Below are 22345 nucleotides of genomic sequence, written 5' to 3'. Positions count from 1 at the left end.
ATGCAATTTTGTTTTTAATTTTTCTTAGCAATAGGGCAGGGGAGTAGCCATAATAGCATCTTTTATTTATTTAGGAGCTTATAAGAAGGGGTGTAGACGGGGGTGAACCTAATCTCAAAACCATCAAAAGCATAGCTTTATAAAGTCAGAATGCATTAATAATAAACACTAGTCTCATCTAATTCGTGTTGTGCTTGTTGACACCAGAATCCATACATTAGCCAAGGATTACAAGTTTTATATCGTACACCTCAAATTGTCAGTTTTTTTTTTTTTTTTAATCATTAAGTCAATCAAAAATAAAATATATGAAACAACTTTGCTGGTCAGATTGTAATATATGGTGCAAACACCACAAAATATTTATTTGGAGTGTAAATTATCAGTTTTGAAAGTTTAAAGTGCAAATTACAAACACTGGTAGTAATTTGGGAACATAAAATGTATTTTTCAAACAATAATAATAATAACAAAAAGCATGCTTTACATTTCGGGAATCGGGATAATATCAAACCATATTGGAATTGTATTCCATTGACCAAGTATGATATGTACAATACAGTGCACCAGCGTACAAATTCTCAATGAACCACAGATTTTACATTTCTAATCCCAGTCTCTTCCGACTTCTCAGTATCAAGATTCGGAAAAGTAACTCATATAATGAAGCAGGGAATCCATGCAACACTGGTTGCATCAGAGCATCTGTAAACAGAAACTTCAAACATAGATAGATGTGACTTCCTGAATGGTGCAGCAGCTGAAGCACTGAACACAAATCTAGCGGGCTGCTAGTTATGCAAAAATAATGAATGACAAACACAGGGTACTGAGAGAGGGTACACAGTCCAAAAATTGCGGAGATACCTTCGTTTTCTGATTGAAGATTAATGTTTGTACCCTGTCATGGTCCAAGAAAACCGTAAAATCAGGAACATAACCTATACAAATCAGAATTTCCTAATGCAAAACCATTAATCTTCAAAAAGGTATGTAAAAAATTAAACAAACCAAGAGAATTTGCTAATTCAGAATCATCAGATGCAACTCTTACATTAATCTCAACGCCTAGCGGGATTTTTTTACACGTTTGGAAGGCCGAATTGTATCTTTCTTTGAATCCTCTGGAATCTTCAAGTCAACAAATGGCTGCAAGCATATTTAAAATCGGACTGAAGTGAGAAATCATTATGATATAAAACAATTCATTATATTGTCAAATCTAGACCCTTCTTTTTCTCTCAAGAAAATAAAAAGAAGGCAGAAAACGTATCAATGAAGTTTCTTCAGTTGAAAATTAGCTCTAAGATGGGTTTTACTAGAAACAATTGTCCGATGTCAAAAAGTTAGACAACTTAAGAAAAATGTAAGATTAAGCACCAAGGGAAAACGATCATAATGCAAATATCAAGAAATTAAATGGGAGTTAACCAACCCATGCTAGCCATATAGGTACCATAAAGTTTACAGGCAAGTGGCTCCAACATTATATCTATATGTCACTAGCCTATAATTTTTTATTTGCAAGCCTCTTTATTGATATACCAGCCACACCAATGATTTAGAAGCTTGCCACATTAGCTTATATAAAAAAGTATTGGGACTTTTGACTCATTTTATAAATATAATGGGTCCCACAGTAAGTGGTGTGTTATACACCAAGCTTGTAAATAACATAACTCATTGCTTAATTTGTCATGATCCATTCTCAGCTGTGAAAAGGAATTGCACAACTTGTCAAGGTCCATCCTAAGTTATAAAGAGGAAATTCTCCCTATTAGTGTCTGTTTAATTTTCTTGTGCCACAGATTGAATGCGCTGTGTTATAATAAGTAACTGCAAGCATCTTTGTTCATTCTGTTGGACCATGATCATCTGTTCAAGAAAAATCTAATAAATTATCAAAATTATTTCAAGCTATCGTAGGAAAATTCGGTTCTAAGTCTAATGTGTTTTAGCTTTCACTCACTTTCAATAGACCCATTTTGCTGAATCTTCTTTTTGTTTTTCCTATGAGTAGTTCAAGAGTAATAAGTATCAAAGAAAACCATAAGAGGTTACAAATGCCTGACACAGGTGTCCTGGTAAATTTGATACATGGACAGACTGAAGTAGGAAACGTGGAAGGACACTAATAACCATCTTGATGGGTGATTCTATAATCAATTTTCAAAAAGAAACTTTATGCACTGATGACTATCTGAATAAATCAAGATAACAGAACATAACAGCAAACAAATGAGTGAAAATATGGTAATATATAAATCGCAAGTAGAAGGGCATTATTTCTAACCTCTTCCCAATTTCTTTGAAGTTCCAAAAGCTCTTGACAATATGAAAGGCACTCCGCATGGTATACAGCAGCTAACTCTTTTATCAAGGCCTTCCTTTTAATAATGCCAATCACTTCAACGAAAAATATGGCAAATGTGAGGTATAGAGCAGGATGATTGTCAGTCATTTTCTATAGCTAGCAGAAACTAGACAGCCAAATTATTAATGAACAAATATTGATGCTTTCCTTCAGTTAAACATTATATCTGAAATATCCTGCCTGTTGATCTCATATCAATAACCAAGTTCTTTAAATAAAGATCGACCAAGCATTTCATTTAGCCACAAGAAGTCACTGGCATGAAAAGCATGCATAGGTCCAAACCTGTGAGACATCATGTTCACAAAACTTAAATGAAATATGGAGTGGTTGAAGTGCATACATAAGTGGGAAGAAACAACTCCATAACTACAACAATAACTTCTAATTTTCATGAGTGACAAAGATTGGATTTTGAATTTATTGATTTCATTGTTGGTAGAGGATTTTTTTTTTAGAGTGACCAATCCCAGGCAGTTCAAGCCGCATACAAATAGAATTGTGAAAAGCTAGCTAAATTGTGACATAACATTCCCGTTTCACTACACAAAAACAGACATTGCAGTGCAAAGTTGTTTGTTTGTGAGTCCGAATCACTTTATGGCATCATTTTGTAGAATCGGACAGCAACTGGGCTTGGTCACATAGCTAGGGTGGTAGGAAGACCGATGTATAGAGATAATATGACATCTACAAGATGCAGAGTCAGCTATGCTAGCGTTTGGGTGGAGGTAAACGTGTCAAAGGATCTAGCAAAATAGCTCGACTTGATGGGTGAGAATGGGGATTGGTGGATTACTTAATGTGGAGCATGACTAGATTCCTGAAATTGCAAATCCTGTAAGGTATTTGGGTATTCCAGAAAAGCTAACGCAAACAATAACATTACCCTATCTTTGCCAAGAGAATAATCTGAGAATGCTATATTCTACATAAAGAACTAAACACACAAGATCCCAATTAAACCCTAAAGATTGTCGATTAAAAAAAAAAAAAAGATAAATATCCCATGAATTCCCATGAGAATCAAGTAAAACTAAACCGAACATATACTATTACATTATTCCTATCATACATAGAGGAATCAAAAACCCTAAAACACAAAACAGAGAGAGAGAGAGAGAGAGAGAGAGAGAGAGATACTCCGACTAGGATCGAACGGTGGCGGTGGTGGCTGAGGAGGATGGGTATCGGCTTGAATTGGAGGCTGAAGAGGCGGCGCCGGAGGAATCGGTTGTTCCGGGTCTAGGACCATGTTGTGTTGGGGATTCTTGGAATAATGCGTCGCAGGTTGTGGTAGACGGGAGACATTACGGGACGGAACGAAAAAGGTTTTATTTTTGTTAAGAGCTGAGCATCACTAGAATAAGAGAACTGCCACGTCATAAAAATATATTTCAAGATTTTGCTACTAATCTCATCTGCCCGATTACGTCAGACCACTTTCCCCGCAAAATGCTCTTCATCTCAAAGCCATAATTATAAACACTCTCACCACGCGCCTACATATCTTCATATGGTCGTTTGTTATTTTTTTATTTTAAGGAAAATAATTTTTACACAATATTTTTTATAATATTTTATATAATTTTATTTTATTTTTTATAAAATATTTTATAAAAATAATATCATTTTATAAAAAAATTCTCATTTTATAGTATTATTATATAATATATTGTATAATGTATTGCATGTATTTTATTATTATTATTTTTTTTTTAATAAATATAGATAGAAATTACTGTTGAGAACAACTATTTTACACACATGATGTGACATCATTTAGACCACACATCTCTCAAATTTAAAATAAAAAAAATAAAAAATTAAAAACAATTATATAATGAATAGAAAGTATAGACTACTGCAATAACTTCTCTCTAACATTAGTCAAAAAATTCGATATATCCTTTTTTCAGACAAAGATTAGACTGAATCGTTAGTGACTGGTCTGATCAATCCATTGGTCCACTTCTGTCAAGGGCCAGTATAAAATGTATACAGTAACACAACGTACAAAAATTTCGAAATCGCTTTTAATGTATATTTTAAAGTCCACAATGTTTACGCTTTTTAATAAAAACTATTTAACTTTAATTACACATTAATTGTGCTCTTTAATTTGAATTATGTAATTAACTCATTACAAAATAATTAATTATAATTATATATATAATGTTAATAGTTACTAAGCAAGTACTCAATAGTATGTAAATTATATTATGATTTTAATGTATAACGGCTTATATTAAAATTTTAACATTTTATATATAATCAATGAATAATTGTCATTGACCATAGATATTTCATACTTACTATTAACTTAGTATGTTACAAAAAATTTACTTAATTACTTTAATTAGATGTAGATACTAGAATATGTATCATTGCATATAATATTATGATTTATCATGATTCATATAATATATTAGTTAATTGATAGCATATTAATAATTGTATATTTAACATTTTATATTGTCAATGGTGATAGGTTAGATGAAAATTATATAATTAATTTACACAAGTATTATACAAAATAAAAATATATATAATTATATTCGGTCGGTCTGGGGTGAAAAAATCTTATCCTGGGATCGGATCAAAAACTCAAATTTCCCATCTATTATGATCGAAACCGACCAGTTTCACTATCAGTCCGGTCCGGACCAACTAGAGCTGTTCAGTCCGGTCGAATTTTTCAATCTGAACAAAAAATTTTACACTCCTACTCTAAATCAAAGATTGTGAGTAAGAGAAAGTGAAAGTCTCTTTCAATCAATCCAGACAAGCAAAATACAAAACAAAACAATCCATTTTGGTTTTAAATTTAGATTACATCAAAACTGCTTCAAACTGCTCCCCTTATAAGAAATGGGTAGGGTCAAGTTATTGGTTCCAGATCTCTCTTTCTTTTTTTTTTCTTCTTTTTTGGTATCGGTTGATTTGGGATGATTGTTAGAGGTTCCCACCCTTTTAAATTTTGTATTGTGTGACTGATTATAATATATATAAATAAATGATATTTTATCATTTTTACATCATGTATCAATATATAATTTATTATTTATTATATTTATATTTAAACGAGTATATTTATAGATCAATTCGTGTGTTTAAATAGAATGAAAACGTATGTTATAAAAAATATTAAGGAGAATTTTGTATATATATAATATGCTTGGTTAAAACAAAACAGAAGAAAAGAAAGACAGCAGAGAAAACTTGTTTTTTTCCGTCTCTTTTTCTCCCCTAAACCCTACTTACTAAAACCTCGTCTTCGTCCAGCTTAGATTCTTACTTGCACACCGAGAGAGAGTTAGGAGAGACAGAGGAAGCAAGGATGAGTCTGATAGCAGGCTCATACGAAAAATACATATGGGGCTTCAAACTCAAACCCCATGAAACCCCACACCTGATCCTGACTCCACTTTTCTCCTACCCATCCCACCAATCCTCCATCACCACCGTCGCCTCCTGCGGCCACTATGCTGCCTCCGGCGGCTCCGACGACATTATCCACCTCTATGACCTCCCTTCTGCCTCCTACCTCGGCTCCCTCCACGACCACTCCTCCTCCCTCACCTCCCTCTCCTTCGTCTCCCCTCCCAACCTCTCCTTCCCTCGCAACCTCATCTCCTCTGCCGCCGACGGCTCCGTCTCCATCTTCGACGCCGACCCTTTCGTCCTTCTAAAGTCCTTCCGCCCCCACAGGAAGGCCGTCAACGATCTCTCCGTCCACCCCTCTGGAAAGCTGGCTTTGACAGTTGGCCGCGATGAATGCTTGGCCATGCTCAACTTGGTGAGGGGGAGGAGGAGCTTTTGTTGCAGGCTGGGGAGGGAAGCGAGCATGGTGAAGTTCGATTTGGGTGGGGACAGGTTTTTCATGGTTGTGGAGGACAAGATTGGAGTGCACGAGGCGGAGGATGCCAAATTGCTATGTGAGTTAGAGAACCCCAAACAAAAGCGCGTTCTTTGCGTCACGCCCGGCGAGGTTAGTTTCTATTGGGCTTTCTGTGGTTTTGGGTGCTTGGTTTTGGGTTTTAATTTAGTTTTTTTAAATTGGGTTGGGGCTATTGCTGTTTGCTGAATTGTTGTCCAATTTAGTGGTGTATGTTGAATGTTGATCACATTCCGAAAGGTAAATTGAGGTTCTGTTGTTGATAAGATTTTTTTTTGGGTTGGGGGGGGGGGGGGGGGGGGGGGGGGGGGGGGGGGGGGGGGGGGGGGGGGGTGAAATGACATTTTGAGATTTAGATACTTTGTTGCTGAGACGGCTTTTAATCTTTGAGCAGTTTCCTATGAACTCTGGCAATATATGGTGCATACATGCGTTGTATTACTATTTAAGTTATTAGATCTTATACAATGATGTCGCATCGTGTATGATCCCTTATATGTAGATACAGTTTCAGAGTTCGTATGGCATGAGCCGTGTCATTCAATTTGATACTTTAATGACACGCTCTGTTTTTAATACGTCAATTTGCATCAACTCATGCTTATGCATGAGTGAATGCCATGTATAGGCTCCTTGGTTCTTATCCGGTGCAATTCCTATGCTACTTCTTGTTTCACAAGCTCTCTGGTGGTTCAACTAAGCAAATACTTCTTTGATATCCACTACAATTTAATGTTCTTTTTCTTTATCTATTTGTGTAGATATTTTTCATTAGTGAGGGTAGGCAAATTTCTCAGCAATCTTTGCACCAATGTTAAGATTGAATTTGAAGTTAGTTTTATACCCACATGGTCAAGCTTCTATGATAGGTGGAGACAAAATGGATGAATTCCAACGCCAACCAGACCGTAATGGAGTCTCTCTCTTCTTCTTCTTTCTTCTTCTTCTTCTTCCATCATTGAGTGATGGAATGATGGAGATAATGATGAACTTGGGTAGGCTAAGTGTTTAGAGAGGGCAAACCAATGTGGGCGGCTAGGGACTTGTCCTTGAGTGTGGCGCCAAGATGATGGGCTAGGGTTGGATGAGTGAGGTGAGGTTAGGGTTTTGGATGATCCAAGTGATGATTATGAGTGTTTGATGCAATGTGGACGGCTTGAAGGGTGCCCTTTATGTTTGGGCCACTTGGATGGTAATTAAGGTTGGTATATTGAAGTGTAGCTAGGGTTTTATGAGGTGGCTAGGGTTGATTTCGAGATTGGGAAGAGTTGGCTTAGGGTTGGAGTTTAGGATGATGCTAGGGTTTAGGAATGAGGTGGAAGAGTGAGGTTAGGGTTTGGAGGCTAGGGTTGTTGTGGCTAAGGATGAGGGAGGGATTAGGGTTTTGGATGTTGGATGGCTAGGGTTGCCGAAATGGATATGGTGAGATTAGGGTTGGCGAGTTGGAGGGAGTTGGCTAGGGTTGGATGATTTGAAATGGATATGGAAAGATTCTAAGATAGATGAATCTTTTAGGATAGGTGGATGATTTGGGTTTGGCTAGGATGACAAGTCAATGGTTGACTAGAGAGATTTTAGGAAGAGTGATTTAAGGAATTGAAGAGGATTTGCAATTCCTTAAATTAAGGGATTTGAAATGAGATTTGAAATTGAATGTGAGGAAGTCAAGACTCCTAAAAGGAAAGATTTACTTTATAGGAACTTTGAGGTGGACGGCTAGGGTTTGATGGAGGATAGACTTATGGTGGCCGAATATGGTAAGTGAAGGAATGGAAAGTTGGGAGGCAATTAGGGTTTTGGTTAAGTCAAGGTTTGGGAAGGATGAAGGGCAATTATGGAAATGGTTCACTTATGGAAAGTAGGGCAACACTAGTGGTCGAGAATGATAAGTGGGAAATACGGCTAGGGTTTTATGGATATGGAAACAAGTGTTTCGGCTAGGGCAAGTTGGATGATGGGAAGAATTTATGGAAAGTGGCAAACACTTTAGTGGTCGAGAATGAGGGTATGGAAGGATCAAATGAGCAATGAAAGAATGAACACCAAGAACAAAATGATGAACACTCAAGAACAAAGTAAAATACTTAAGAACTTGAATGAACAAAAGGTAACAAATCAACAAATGATTCACGGATTGCGCATAGTTGAAATAAACCTCATGAATTGATAACTTGATAAAAACAAGGATAACAACAACTTGGATTCATGAATTGCACCAAGTTGCAAGAACAAGATAAATGAATCACACCTATTCACGAATTGCAAGGTGTGATCCTCTCTTTGCGATTCACAAATTGCACCCAAAAAGCCCAAGTGCCTAGCACCGATTATTGATCTTCTAAACAAAAAAATTCTCCTCTAGGGAATTTGCCAAAAGATCCCAATGCAAAGACTAAGGGTCCTATTTATAAGGATTACAATTTGGAAACCTCCAATAAGTCCATTGGAAAATAAATAATTAAATTAAAATAAACAATAAGCAATAACATAGTTGGCATAGGCCAAATTGACCCATGGCATGCAAGAGCCCATGCGTGGGCTAGGCTGGCCCAAGGCATGGGCCATGGGCATGGCTGACATTGTTGGCAAGGCTGCTGGCATGTGGCTGACATGGCTAGTGGCTTGGCCATGGGCCACAAAACAAGGGGTCCTACCACTCCCACTTAAATTGCAGTTTGATTCCAAAGGGAATCGAACCTATGACATGGGGCTCATGCATACAAGCTCACCCTTAGCACTTGGGCTACCCACGGGTGGTTATCCTTGTTCACAGCGTGCCATTTCTAATAATATGGTTCTTAGTCCATACACGATGCAAAGTCGGTTTGCCTTTTTCCATTTTTTTATCAAGTTGCCTTTTTTCCACTCTTCAAAGTGAAGTTGGGTGAGGTTTAGTTTTTCCCATACCGAAGAAAAAATTTTGATAATTTTTTTTTTTTTGATAATTACTTATCAAAAAAAAAAAATTTTGATAATTATCAAAATTTTAACAATTTTTTCTTTCCATACCAAAGAAAAAATTGTTAAAGAAGTTTATGGTCTCAGTTAAATAACATAACCATAATTGATCATAATGAGCCTCTAAAACTGGCAAAAGAAGGTATATTATGCTTTTTATTGCAGATTGCTTATTTTGATTCAAATTGATATGGTCAAACCATAATTCAACCTTCCACTTATCCCATGAAGAATAACCATGAAATAGAAAAATATAAGGAAAAGGGATGTTCCCCTTGGCCATCATGATATTAGTGTTAAAACATGTATGAGTGTGTGGAGGTAATTAGTTGGATTTTGTTTTTGTAATTGAGATAGACATGTGAGGTTGCAAAGTATCACCATTTTTAGGCTTACACGTGATGTAAACTTCAAATTCTTGACAATTCAGGGACAGAATTCTTGTGGGACACAAAAAAGATCTTTCATTTTTATGAGATTGTATTTTCTTCTGTCCTTGGAATTTTCAAAACGAATCCTACTTTCTGGAGTTAGAAAAGCAACTGAATGGAATAAAGTGGATACTATTTCCTAGTTATGGGTTTAAGTTCCATTGAACAACCATCTCGGATCTTCCTGACAATTTCTTGTCTCATTTTAATTACTTAAATTTGTCCAATATTGACAGAATGGAGTTCTATATACTGGCGGTGAGGACCGGAATATTACAGCATGGGACACAAAAAGCGGGAAGGTTGCATATTGCATTGAAGATGCTCATTCTTCTCGTTTGAAAGGTGTTGTTGTGCTCACAAGGAATGATGGTACTGCTTCTGTTGATGATCCGTATTTAGTTGCATCTGCATCGTCGGATGGTGTTATACGCGTCTGGGATGTTCGCATGGTCATTAAGGAAAAGCCAAATCCGTTGGCCGAAGCTAATACAAAGTCTAGGCTAACTTGTCTTGCTGGATCATCTCTCAAATGTGAGTGACAAGTTCCCCGCCTGTATCATGTTCTTGTAAGTTTGTGAATCATTAATATGTTCTTGCTTCTCTTTCAGCTTTCAAACAACCAGGACCTGGAAGCAAGAGTATTCAGAAAGAAGAGTTGGATGCAGAGATGGAAGGTTCATAGCATTAATAACACGATGATGAAACTGCCTGGTTGAATTGCTTTTGGGTTCTCGTTATGAAATTTATTGTGTTCTGTCAACCCAAATGATGGGCTCAACCGGTCCAACTGATAAGTTTTGACATTTGCGATACCTGCTTATATTAATTTAATTCAAATTAATCCAAGTTATTGAATGGAAAGTAATATATGTAATTGCTTAACATTTTTGGATTGTACTTTGGGCATCTGCTATTGTGTACTTCATGGGGCCTGTTTTTATGATTTTCTAGTTCCTAACTTGTAATTAGGTATTCTCTCTTTTATGCTCTCTATATTTGGACTATGTCTAATTACTTGGTTTAATAAATTTATTTTTACTTATAAAAAAAGAGAAATGATAGTTGCAGTTATGAGTGGACAAGTCTCGTGCAATCATTTAAAAAAATGAATAAATATAAAATTTACAAAAAAAAATAAATATTTTAATAGTGGTATATATTTTATTTTTAAAATGACTATACGATATTTGTAAATTTTACAACTGTATGTAGCATTACTCGTAAAAAAACATGTTTAATCATTACGTGAAACGTTTGGTAAGATGCTATTCAAAATGCGGAGAAGATATTCTAAAAAGAGAGAAATCAAGATGAAGCTGATGTGGATGAACGGTGGTAAATATTAGCTTATAAAGAAGTCAAATACTAGTTAGCTTCTTGTATACAGATAGAGCCACGTGTATTTTACACTTTACCGCATATAAATACTTACACATGTACACATGTTAATAATCTATATACAGTTACAAATTACGATTCTCACTCTTTTTCTAATTCCTAAATTCTCTCTCTGTTTTCCCTTCACCAAGCTTTCGCTGTGTCTTCAATTTCTTGGATTAGTTGCTATGCAATCCAAGTTTTGTCATAGTATCAGACGGTACCTTTCGCTTTTGATACAGAACTTGAGATTGGTTATGCTTGGAAGGTAAGATAAAATGAGAATTTCTTAAATTTTTGTGAATACTGTTAAGATTTATGAGTTGAGAATTTGAGATGGTTTTAGAAAAGCTTGTGGGTCCCATAATCAAATTTTCAAGATTAAAGATTTTCAAGATTTCTTCAAGAATCAATGGGTTTTCTCATTGTTCCAAATGTGTGTAATGATGCATCGAGCCCATACTTCTTCATCATGGAGAGAATCTAAGAATTGTACTGGTTACACAGCTGCTTAATCGAGATAATTTTTATATGAAATTTACTATGCATCAATCACTATTCACTCACACACCTTATACCTATAGCTTTTTCATAAGGTGTGAGAGTATTTTTCATAAGGTATGTGGGTGTTTTTCATAGGGTGAATAGTGTGGTATAGTGAATAGTGACTGATGAGAAGAATTTTTCTTTTCATATATGGAAGAGTTCAATGTCTATGGCAATTAGTGCCAAGAACAAGATTGTATTCGTGAATGGAAGTTTGCCCAAGCCCACTGAAAATGATCCCCTGTTTCCTTCTTGGTTAAGGTGTAATGATATGGTAATATCTTGGGTCATTAATTCAATTTCCAAAGATATAGCTTTTACTATCTTGTTCATGGACTGTAAAAACATGGAAGATCTGCATAATAGATTTGCACACAATAATCACCCTAGAATCTTTCAGCTTAGGAAAGATATTTCAACCATAGCACAACGGCATAATTCTGTGAATATCTTTTATTCTCAATTAAAAGGTCTTTGTGATAAATTGTTAACACTTAAACCTATACCAATATGTGGCTATGAACCAGTTCGTACCTGTAGTTCTAGCAAGCTTTTAATAGAAAATCAAGAAGAGAAAGTTTCACAATTCTTGATGGGTTTTAATGACTCATATTCTCAATTCAGAGAGCTGATTATGTTGATGGAACCATTCCCTTCCATTAGCAAAATTCTTTCTTTACCTTTACAAGAAGAGAAACAAAGAGGGATTCTGATTAGTAATGCATAGAATGTTGATACCTCCACTATAACAACAAAAATCAGTCTTAGTTCTTCAATAGTAAAGAGTAATGGTAGATCACAATTAAGTTTCTGGTAAACCACAATAGTTTTCTTCTAGGAAAGACAAGGTGGTATGCAGTCACTATGGCTATAATGGTCACATTGTAGACAAATGTTATAAAATTTAAGGTTATCCTCCTGGATGGAAATCTACAAAAGGCAAAAATGTTTTGTCCAATGTTGTGAATCAAGTAACCAATGTTGATGAATCTTCCCAAGTTACAGCTATTCAAGACCGGTGTAGGCAACTACTTACTTTACTTCAAACTACTACATATACAAAATCTGCAGTAGATCAATTTGGATTGCTGCAATCTGCAGTGAATCAGGTTGGGCTGTTACCAACACCCATTTCAGACAATAATGCACTTACAAATCTGTCAGGTAAAATTCATACGTTGTCTTTAATTCTTATTTTCATAAACCTTATTCCCATGAATATAAACAATGGATCAAAGATAGTGGAGTTACTGACCATATGGTCAATTCCACTTCTTATCTTAATTCAATATCTTCGACTATCGATCATACAATAAAACCTCCAAACGGAGCCACTGCACATGTAACTTGCAGCTTTTCATTGTGTTCCTAGCTTAAAAAATGTTCACTATCTTGAACAATGTTCTTTGTGTTCCTAGCTTTTCATTCAATCTTATTTCAGTAAGTAAATTTTATGTGGATCTGAATTGTTGCCTGATATTTCTAGCCAATATTTGTTTTATCCAGGATTTGCATTCTTGGATGATGATTGAGATGAGTGAGCAGTGAGCAGTGAGCTGGTCTATACTATCTATTGCAGGATTCTGCAGCAAGCTCCAAGATTGTCACAGTTCTTCCTCATTTTACACATAATGTTTCTTCTAGCCATTGTCCTTTTGACTTGTGGCATTATAAGTTAGATCATCTTTTTTTACCCCAAATGGTTAGTTCTCAATAAACTTGTACACGATATCAAAGTTTCAAACACGATTCTTTGTACAATTTGCCCTTTGGCTAAACAACATAGACTTTCATTTCCCTTGAGTTATAGTGTATCTCATTCTCCTTTTGAAATAATACATTGTGACATTTGTGACCTTTCTCAATATCTTCTCTTGATGGCTCCAAGTATTCCTTACAATAGTTGATTATTGTTCTAAGTGTACTTGGCTTTATCTCATGCATGACTAGAGGTGTAACCGGTTCGGTTCAGTTCGGTTTTGAACATTTTTAGAACCTAACCGGCATACACTGATTTTGAAAACTTAAGAATTGATACCGGACTGATTCACCACCAAAATTGGGACTTTTAGTTTTTCTGGTTTCAGTCTGGTCAGGTTCGATTATTTTGATTTTACGGATAAACAAAATCATACTCCAACAAAACCTTAGCAAGTGATTGACCCATATCCCTCATTTTATGTAAAATGTTTGATTAATATTATATTAATTTTATGTTATAAAATTAAAATTTATATGTTATATCAAAATTCAAATGTTATATTAGTTTTATGTTATAAGATTAATAGACATGAATAATAAGATTTTAAGATTTCATGTTATATTAATTATCAATTCAACATATAATATATAGTATAATATAAAAAATCATATAAGAATATTTATATATAATAAAAAAATATATATATATATATATTTACCGGTCCGGTTCGGTTCGAACCAGTGTTCTAAAATCAAAACTTAACCAGACAAGACTGGTTTAGAACCGTAATAACCCACTAGTCCGGTTCAGTTTGGTTCACCGATTTTTCAATTGTTTTATAGTCCTATGTATGACAAGGGTCAAAGCCAACAATTAGTTCAATCCTTTTTTACATTAGCTTGAAACTCAATTCCACATAAAAAAAAAGGTTGTCAGATTTGATAATGGCAATGAATTTCATATGCGTGATTTCTATGCCTCTATAGGAACCATTCACTAAAAGACTTGTATTGAAACACTACAACATAATGGAGTGGTTGAAAGAAAACTCCAACACCTATTGAATGTTGCTCTTCCCTAAGATTCCAAGCTCACCTCCCATTGAGATTTTGGGAAGAATGCATCTTAACAACAGCCTACCTAATCAATAAAACCCCTAGTCCTCTCTTATCCAACAAATCACCATATAACATCATTTTCTCTAAAGTTCCTGCCTATTCTCATCTAAGAGTTTTTTGATGTTTATGTTTTGCTTCTACCCTCTCCAGAAAATAGACACAAATTTGACCCTTGTACAAGGAGATGTTTATTTCTTGGATATCCATTTGGAATAAAAAGGTTACAAGGTTTTTTTACCTCGATAATCAAACTCTTTTTGTTTCTCAGGATGTAGTTTCCTTTGAAACTACTTTTCCTTTTCAGTCACCTTCTCCTCTCACTTCTATTCCATCGGCTTCTTTTGTTCCATCTAATTCTATTGTTCTTCCTCGTCCAATTTCTGACACTATTGCTTCTTTTCCTATGTCTTCTCCTTCTATTGTTGTGTCATCTCCTTCTATTCCAATTTCTACTTCTTCCCTTGAAACTTCTAACCCTCCTACTCAGGTTGTCCTCTAGAGCTCCCAAAGTATCAACTTACTTGCAAGATTACCATTGGAAGTTAGCCATTGCCCATACTATCTCGGCACCTAGATAAAGACACCGGTAAGTCCATTGTTCCTTATTCCATTTCTTCATTCCCTTCTTACCAAAAACTGTCTCCTTGTTGTAAGTCTTTAGGTCTTTCTGTTCTACCAATTTTGAGTCTAGAACCTTCAAACAATCGATTTAATATCCTCATTGGCATGAAGCCATGGCTGTTGAAATAAAACCATTAGAACTTAATCATACCTAGACTCTCACCACCTTATCCAATGGAAAAAAACCTATAGGTTGCAAATGGATATATAAGATCAAGTATAAATTTGATAGCAGTATTGAACAATATAAAGCAAGGTTAGTTGCTAAGGGTTACACTCAAATTGAAGGTTTTGATTTTCAGAAAACTCTCTCTTGTAGCTAAACTTGTGACAGTCAAATACTTTCTAGTAGTAACTGCTTCTCGAAATTGGTTTTTTGACCAGTTAGATGTTAACAATGCATTTCTTCATGTTGACTTAGATACCTCTATTGACATCCCACTTGGTTTTTCTAGTAAGGAGGAGCATGATGTATGTAAGCTAAACAAATCTTTATATGGTCTTAAACAAGCCTCTCGACAATGGTTCTCTAAATTGTCTTCAGCTATTACTTCATATGGTTTTGTTCCGTCCCAAGCTGATCACTCATTGTTTACTTTACATACCTCAGATCACTTTATTGTACTTTTGGAATATGTGGATGATATAATAGTGGTTGGAAATAATCTTCAATCCATTTTGAATTTGAAGTCTTTTCTTGATCAAAAAAGCTTAAAATTAAAGATCTTGGAGATTTGAGATTTTTTCCTAGTTTAGAGATGGCTTGGTCTGCTAAAGGAATTGTTCTCTACCAGGGCAAATATGCACTTGTATTCTTGAAGAATCTGGTTTTCTTGGTTTGAAACCTCAAACTTCCTAAGCAACAGAATTTGAGGCTTAGCAAAGTTGGTTCTCTCTTACAAGATGGTTCTCTTTATCGCATACTTATTGGCTGCTTTATATACTTGACTATCACTAGGTTTGACTTTGTTTATTCAGTTCAAATACTTAGACAATTCATGTATAAGCCTCGACAGCCACATCTAGATGTTGTTCATCGCATTTTTAGGTATCTAAAATCAACCCCTGTTAGGGATCATTGTTTCCAGCAGCTGGTGATTTGCATCTCAAGGCATTAACAAATATAGATTAGGCTGGTTGCCCCAATTATGGTAGATCTAAGACAGGTTGTTTGGTGTTCTTAGGCGATGTTCTTATTTCTTGGAAATCCAAGAAACAACAAACAGTATCTCACTCCTCAATAGAGGCTGAGTATCGGGCCATGGCCTCAGCCACATGTGAAATTACTTGGCCCATTTCTGTCCTTCAAGCTTTACATATTCCTCATCCCAAGCCTGCTCTTTTGTTTTGTGATAACCAAGCAGCTTTTCACATTGCTGGAAATCCAATATTTCACAAAAGGACCAAGCACATTAAGATCAATTGTCACCTTATTAGAGAAAAGTTACAAGCTGGAGTCATAAAGACTCTTCATGTTTCTAGCCCTCATCAGCTTAGTGATATTTTGACCAACCCCTTGGTGCATCCCAATTTCATCTCTTTCTACGCAAGATGGGTGTCATAGACTTGTACACTCCGAGCGTATTAGCCTATAAAGAAGAAGTCAAATACTAGTTACCTTTTTGTATACAAATATAGCCACCTGTAGTTTACACTTTACTGCATATAAATACTTACACATGTACACAGGTTAATAATCGATATATAGATACGAATTATGATTCTCTCTCTCTTTCTAATCTCTAAATCCTCTCTCTCTACTTTCCCTTCACCAAGCTTTCGTTGTGTCTTTGATTTCTTGGATTAGTTGCTATCGCAATCCAAAATTTTGTTAGTAAAAGCTCATATTTAAGGCTTATGTTCCCAAAATTACATATTTTTATAATTACGAAGAATGAGAAAAATACTAGTTTTTCTTTTCCTATATCTTCTACATTATATACATTTTACATTCGAAAATGATGAGAGAAGAATTGTATTCTTATCTTCCTTTTCCCCTTAAGCGTAACAAATGCCTTAATGGCGCTCAAATGGGTTATGAACATCCCATATTCTCATGGACTTGAATGAAGTAAGGTAATTTTTGCAAATAATGCTAGATACAATCATGAGTTGTATAAGTATTGCGTACTCATTTTGAAAAAGAGTGAGACCCACAATTAAAAAATTAATTTTTTCATATAGATCCTCTATTTACTCACTTCTTTCAAAAGGATCAAAAGGAGTGTGGTGTTTGCGCATTTTATGACTCAAAATATTGTTTCTCATTTTTTGCTCTTACACTTGGGTCCACTATATCTACGTCTCAAGAGTACATCCAAATATAACCTTTATGCGTCAGTATTCGGGTCAAAACCTTACCCACATCAGTGAATTTATATTCTTTAGTCTGATAAAAGAACACACCAGAATTGCAGTTTGACCTTATTTTACAAAGCAACTTCACCAGGAAAAATTAACTTCACCAGGAAAAATTAACTAACTAAAATTAAGAAACAAAACAAGAAAATAAATATTATCAAACAAGAATGAGTAATTTTTTCTTTCTTTTATATATGTATCTTTATCTATATCTTGGGCTGGCTGCATCAGAGATTCAGATGTATGGGTTAGTATATTGAGCTGTGAATGTAAAATGGAGCCTGATCGAGTGAAGTGGGTAAGAACAGATAAAAACAAATAATCAGAAGCTATTGGCCATTCCCTGATGGGATTGGAAATAAGACACTTCGGTTGTTTTTTATGTAGACTAACCAAATGTGTGATTATTCGGTATAGTTTTGCAGAGGATGAACAGGAAAAGAATTCTTTGCACTGTATAAAAGAAAGGAACGCAGGAAAAAGGGAAAAAAGAAACGGTAGAGGGAACAAAGGTTACTCACGGAGTTATGAAATAAGTACCTTTGAAACACTGTAAAAGGTCGTATCTTTTCGGCTAGTGTGAGAACAAGCCACAGTAGCTCTAGCCCAACTTGTTCACTTCTTCGCCTAGAAAAGAAAAACCAGTTTGCTTCTTCCTGCCTTGATTCTATTTCGCATCTGACTCCTGTAAGAGTTAGTCCATCAAAAAGCTCGTAGCTCTAGTCCATCAACATAAAAAATTTAACTTCTTTGCGAGAATCCTTCCCATGATATATACCCCTTTTGACATCAATTCAAATGCATCCATCTCTGCGCAACTCGACTAATGGCTGCCACATGTGCTTTACGTTTCCAAAAACTTTTCCAAAGAACAAAACTGAAGTTTTAAGACCGTGTTTCTGAACTCTTGTTTCTAGCCGTGATTTCAACCTCTATGTTTCTTAAAAGGGTATAGATATCATCCGACCTAGGATGGGATTTATCAGCAACACGAAACTCGTGTACATGTCCATTTACTTCTAGCCAGCTAGAGCCCGGGGTTTTCTTCAATCCTCTATCTCTAAGAAAGCTCCTCATTTTAGCAACCCCATCCCACTTTCCGGCTGCAGCATAAATATTTGAGAGCAATATGTAATTGCCAGCATTTTTTGGTTCCATGATAATAAGCTTCTCTGCGGCAAACTCTGCAAGCTTGGTGTCTGAGTGCATCTTACAGGCACTTAATAATGGGCCCCACACTCGAGCATCTGGTTTGAAGGGCATAGTTTTTACAAGTTCTCTGGCTTCAGTCATTTTCCCAGCACGCCCTAATAAATCAACCATGCAAGCATAGTGTTCTTGGGTTGGTTGGAAACCATAGTTTTCCATCTCCTTGAAACACTCCTGGCCTTCTTTAATGAGGCCAGAATTTACACAGGCTGTCAATAGCCCAAGAAAGGTTACTTGATCCGGTTTCAAATTTGAATGCTTCATTTGGTTGTACAAATCAAAACATTTAGGCGAGTCTCCATGCTTAGCATATGCACCGATCATAGAGTTCCACATGATTATATCTTTACCATCGATTTTCTCTTCATCAAAAATCTTCCGAGCCATTTCTATATATCCACATTTTGCATAGCTGACAAGAAGTGCGGTATTAACGGAGGAAAGTATGTTGAGGCCTAATTTCAATGAGTACCCATGAAGGTATTTTACATTTTCTAATGCCCCAATATTCACACAGACAGGCAAAATGTTGATAACTGTCACAAAATCGACTCTCACTCCTTCCGCTTTCATCTTGCCAAAGAGAGACAAAGCACCAATGCACTGATCATTGGTCACATATCCTTTAATGATTGCACTCCATGAAACCACAGTCTTGTTTATCAATGAATCGAAGATCTTCCTAGCTGAACTTAAATGGGCACACTCACAGTACATGTCAATAAGAGAATTATGAACTGATACTTGATAGTCTGAACCATTTCTTATTACATAACCATGCAATTGCTTGCCCCACCCAATAGACTTCAACTGTGTGATTGAAGAAATCACAGGAAGTGCTGTGAACAAATCAGCTCTAACCCCTGTTCTTACCATACACTGCAATATTTCAATGGATTTCTGGGGGTACCAATTTTTAGAATATGCTCTAATCAATATATTCCAAACAACACAGTCCTTCTCGGGCATTTCCTCGAATAGCAATCTTGCATATTCCAGACTACACAACTTACAATACATGGATAATATTGCTGTATTCACCGATAATTCCTCGCACAAGTTGCTCACAACAACCAAACTATGAATGGCCTTTCCCGCCCGTAACAAGTTCAAATCAACGCTTGACCTTAACAAATTAATTATAGTATCTGAATCCGGCTCAACTCTCTTATTTCTCATTCTCTTGAAAAGTCTAAAACTCTCCTCGGAATCCCCATTTTGAGAAGCCTCAAAAATCAAAGAATTCCAATCATACAAATCACAATTAGACTTTCTTTCAACCAGCTGTTGCTCATTCTCAAAATTACCGCAGCTCCTATACATCTCTACCAAAGCAGTACCCACCAAATAAAATGAATCAAACCCGAGCTTCACCACTTGCCCATGAACCTTTTTCCCATATCCAGCATCTGGCAAACAAAAACACGACCTCAGAACAAAAGGGTAGGTATCTTCATCTGGATACATGGAATTCATGACCATTTCTTGGTACACCAAAAGGGTTCTCTCAAACTCACCAAACTTAAACAAATTTCTCAAATTCGAGCTGTAAAGAACTGAACTTGGGTTACTAATGGAGTTGAATACTTGTTGGGAAAGATGGAGGAGGCCAAGTTTGCCATAGCAGTCCATGAGTTGGGAAGAGAGCGCTGGGTTTTGGTGTAGGCCATGGAGGGTGAACCTGGCATGGACTTGTCGAAGCTGTCGGGGTTCGGTACAGAGATCCAATAGGGAAGAGAGCGTGCTGAAAGGTCTTGTTTGGGTGGCGGGAAAGTGTGAGAATTTGAGTAGTAGAGGATCGTGGAGGAGATGTCTTAACCGTCGAATCCGAGGCATGTTATAATTAGCATTTCGGTGACTTCCGATTGCTGACTATTTTACTCGGATTTAAGGGTTTCTAGGATGAGCAGTGCTGCAGAGAAGCCCGCATCTGCTTTATCAAATTCATCTTTAAAATTTAGTTAATATTATACTTCTTTACATTTACCGATTCTATTTAAATATAATTCATATATTAAATTATTCATTTACTTTCTATATAATAATAAAATATTATTATTTTAATATTTTTTTATTTAATTTATTTTTATCTCTATAAATTAAGTGTTAATAATAATTATATTCTAATTAAATTAATATTAAAAAATTATATTTTCAAAAATCATTTAATGCTAATAACAAAAAATATTTGATTAAATTCATCTAAATTTCTATCTAAATTTCTTAATTACAAACTAAATAATACTTTTGTTTGGAGTGAAAAACTAATATTTTAATATTTGTTTAGAGTACGAAACTAGTATTTTAATATTTGATGAACCTACAATAATCTTCTATCTTTGGTCAAGTACTATAGTTAAAATCTAAATTATTTTAAATATGTCCAACCCAATGTAGAGTTTTTTTATACAAATTATCTAAATTTTAACTAAGATTTCTCATTTGACCAAATCAATAAAATAATAGCTCACGAAATGTACATGTGGATAAGTGGAGTTCAAAAAAAATTAAAACTGTAAAACACAGCTCTCTGCATTCCCTTCCCGCTGCTCTCCTCCCTGACGAATCACTTTCTTTTCCTGAGAAACCTATTGCCCAAAGAAATCGTGTATCACCCATTCGCGCTGCCCTCTTTCCGTTGTACTAAGAAGCCCATTGCTCAAAGGGAAGATAATCACCACTCTCTCTCTCTCTCTCTCTCTCTCACAAATTGACAAAACCATTTCAAACCCAAAAATATTAGATGGACACAGTTCAACAAATTATAGGAAATACTTTGCAAAAAATATAACTTTTGAAAAATTGAAAAAACGAATAAGAATTCTAAAACCATCTATATGCTTATGAAATCAAACAACTCCTAAAAACTGAAAACAGTTAAAACAGAAAGGGAACAAATCCTGATACTGGCATTTACGAAGCAAGGTGTCCAAAAATTGCCATTGTTGACTCTGTAAAATTAAAATAATTTGTTATCATGTGATTATTTTCATGTTCGATGTTAGTTGTAATTTTGTAACACACCCCACATTCCATATGTTTGATAAAAATACTCAAAAGACTTACTCACTTCGAAGGAAGCACCTCCAGTGGGCCAAAGGGCAGTACGATTAAGATAAAAGGAAATAACTTAAGCATAATAGGCTAATAAAGTAAGAGCTGGGCCATAGCCCCACCCCGCTGACCCATGCACTACCCAAGCCGACTAGAGCTTCAGCCCCTACTGTCATTGTAATTACAAGCGTGGCAAATTTGTAATTGATAGGAGGTAGGTCTCGCATGAGTTGAAAAGGCACCATGCTTCCAGACTCTTGCGCAAAAAAAAAAAAAAAAACAAAAAATAAAAAACAAAAAAAAAAAAGTTTAGTAACATAAGTGGGAAACCTGGGGAGATTCTGGAAGGATATCGTTTTGCGTTGAACTGGAATTTGCCCACAAGAATTTATTTCAGGAAAGAGCAGGTCTATTAAAAAGAAAAAGGAAAAGGGAGATATCGCCATTTCACAACTTTTCTTTCTTCTTCTTCTTCTTTTTCTTCTTCTTCTTTCTTTCTTTTTTCCTTTTTTTTAATTATTATTATTTTATTATTTTACTGAATTAATAAAAAAGTAGTTTTTATTTTTTCAGATTTTTTTAAAAGTTTCTTAAATGAAAATACCGTTTTATTTAACAAAATCTATCTTGTTTACTTGGTTTTTCATCTTCTTCCTCACTTTTACACATTTTCTTCTACTTTCTATCTTCCAT

The 22345-nt window shown here is 35.4% G+C and overlaps 2 protein-coding genes and 1 long non-coding RNA gene across 3 annotated transcripts; 1 reads left to right on the top strand and 2 right to left on the bottom strand.

Annotated features, from left to right (window-relative positions):
- Positions 1-503: 503 nt before the first annotated feature.
- On the bottom strand, positions 504-3840 carry LOC121267648. Its single transcript, XR_005941055.1, has 4 exons — positions 3518-3840; positions 2294-2406; positions 1055-1149; positions 504-901 (listed from the first exon to the last, which is right to left on the bottom strand). It is a non-coding gene; the product is annotated as an uncharacterized LOC121267648 (long non-coding RNA).
- A 1728-nt stretch (positions 3841-5568) lies between these two features.
- LOC121267647 (p21-activated protein kinase-interacting protein 1-like) lies at positions 5569-10607 on the top strand. The gene is made up of 3 exons (XM_041171610.1): positions 5569-6365; positions 9898-10195; positions 10273-10607. The coding sequence occupies exons 1-3, from the start codon at positions 5715-5717 to the stop codon at positions 10344-10346; spliced, it is 1023 nt and encodes a 340-aa protein (XP_041027544.1). The 5' UTR covers positions 5569-5714; the 3' UTR covers positions 10347-10607.
- A 5849-nt stretch (positions 10608-16456) lies between these two features.
- On the bottom strand, positions 16457-20506 carry LOC121267645 (pentatricopeptide repeat-containing protein At1g11290, chloroplastic-like). Its single transcript, XM_041171605.1, has 2 exons — positions 17930-20506; positions 16457-16617 (listed from the first exon to the last, which is right to left on the bottom strand). Exon 1 carries the CDS (start codon positions 20432-20434, stop codon positions 18275-18277), a length of 2160 nt encoding a protein of 719 aa, XP_041027539.1. The 5' UTR covers positions 20435-20506; the 3' UTR covers positions 16457-16617; positions 17930-18274.
- Between the last annotated feature and the right edge of the window lie 1839 nt (positions 20507-22345).

The sequence above is a fragment of the Juglans microcarpa x Juglans regia genome, chromosome 5S, assembly GCF_004785595.1.
Source record: "Juglans microcarpa x Juglans regia isolate MS1-56 chromosome 5S, Jm3101_v1.0, whole genome shotgun sequence".
Lineage (NCBI taxonomy): Eukaryota > Viridiplantae > Streptophyta > Magnoliopsida > Fagales > Juglandaceae > Juglans > Juglans microcarpa x Juglans regia.
The sequence above is the reverse complement of the archived record's forward strand: the minus strand, read 5'-3'. Positions and strand labels throughout refer to the sequence as shown.

Excerpts from the sequence above, each read along its gene's own strand:
- LOC121267647 (XM_041171610.1), top strand. The coding sequence starts at position 5,715 with ATGAGTCTGATAGCAGGCTCATACGAAAAATACATATGGGGCTTCAAA. Across the intron at positions 6,366-9,897 it reads TTTGCGTCACGCCCGGCGAG|AATGGAGTTCTATATACTGG; the intron begins GTTAGTTTCTAT and ends CAATATTGACAG. Across the intron at positions 10,196-10,272 it reads TGCTGGATCATCTCTCAAAT|CTTTCAAACAACCAGGACCT; the intron begins GTGAGTGACAAG and ends CTTCTCTTTCAG.
- LOC121267645 (XM_041171605.1), bottom strand. The coding sequence starts at position 20,434 with ATGCCTCGGATTCGACGGTTAAGACATCTCCTCCACGATCCTCTACTA.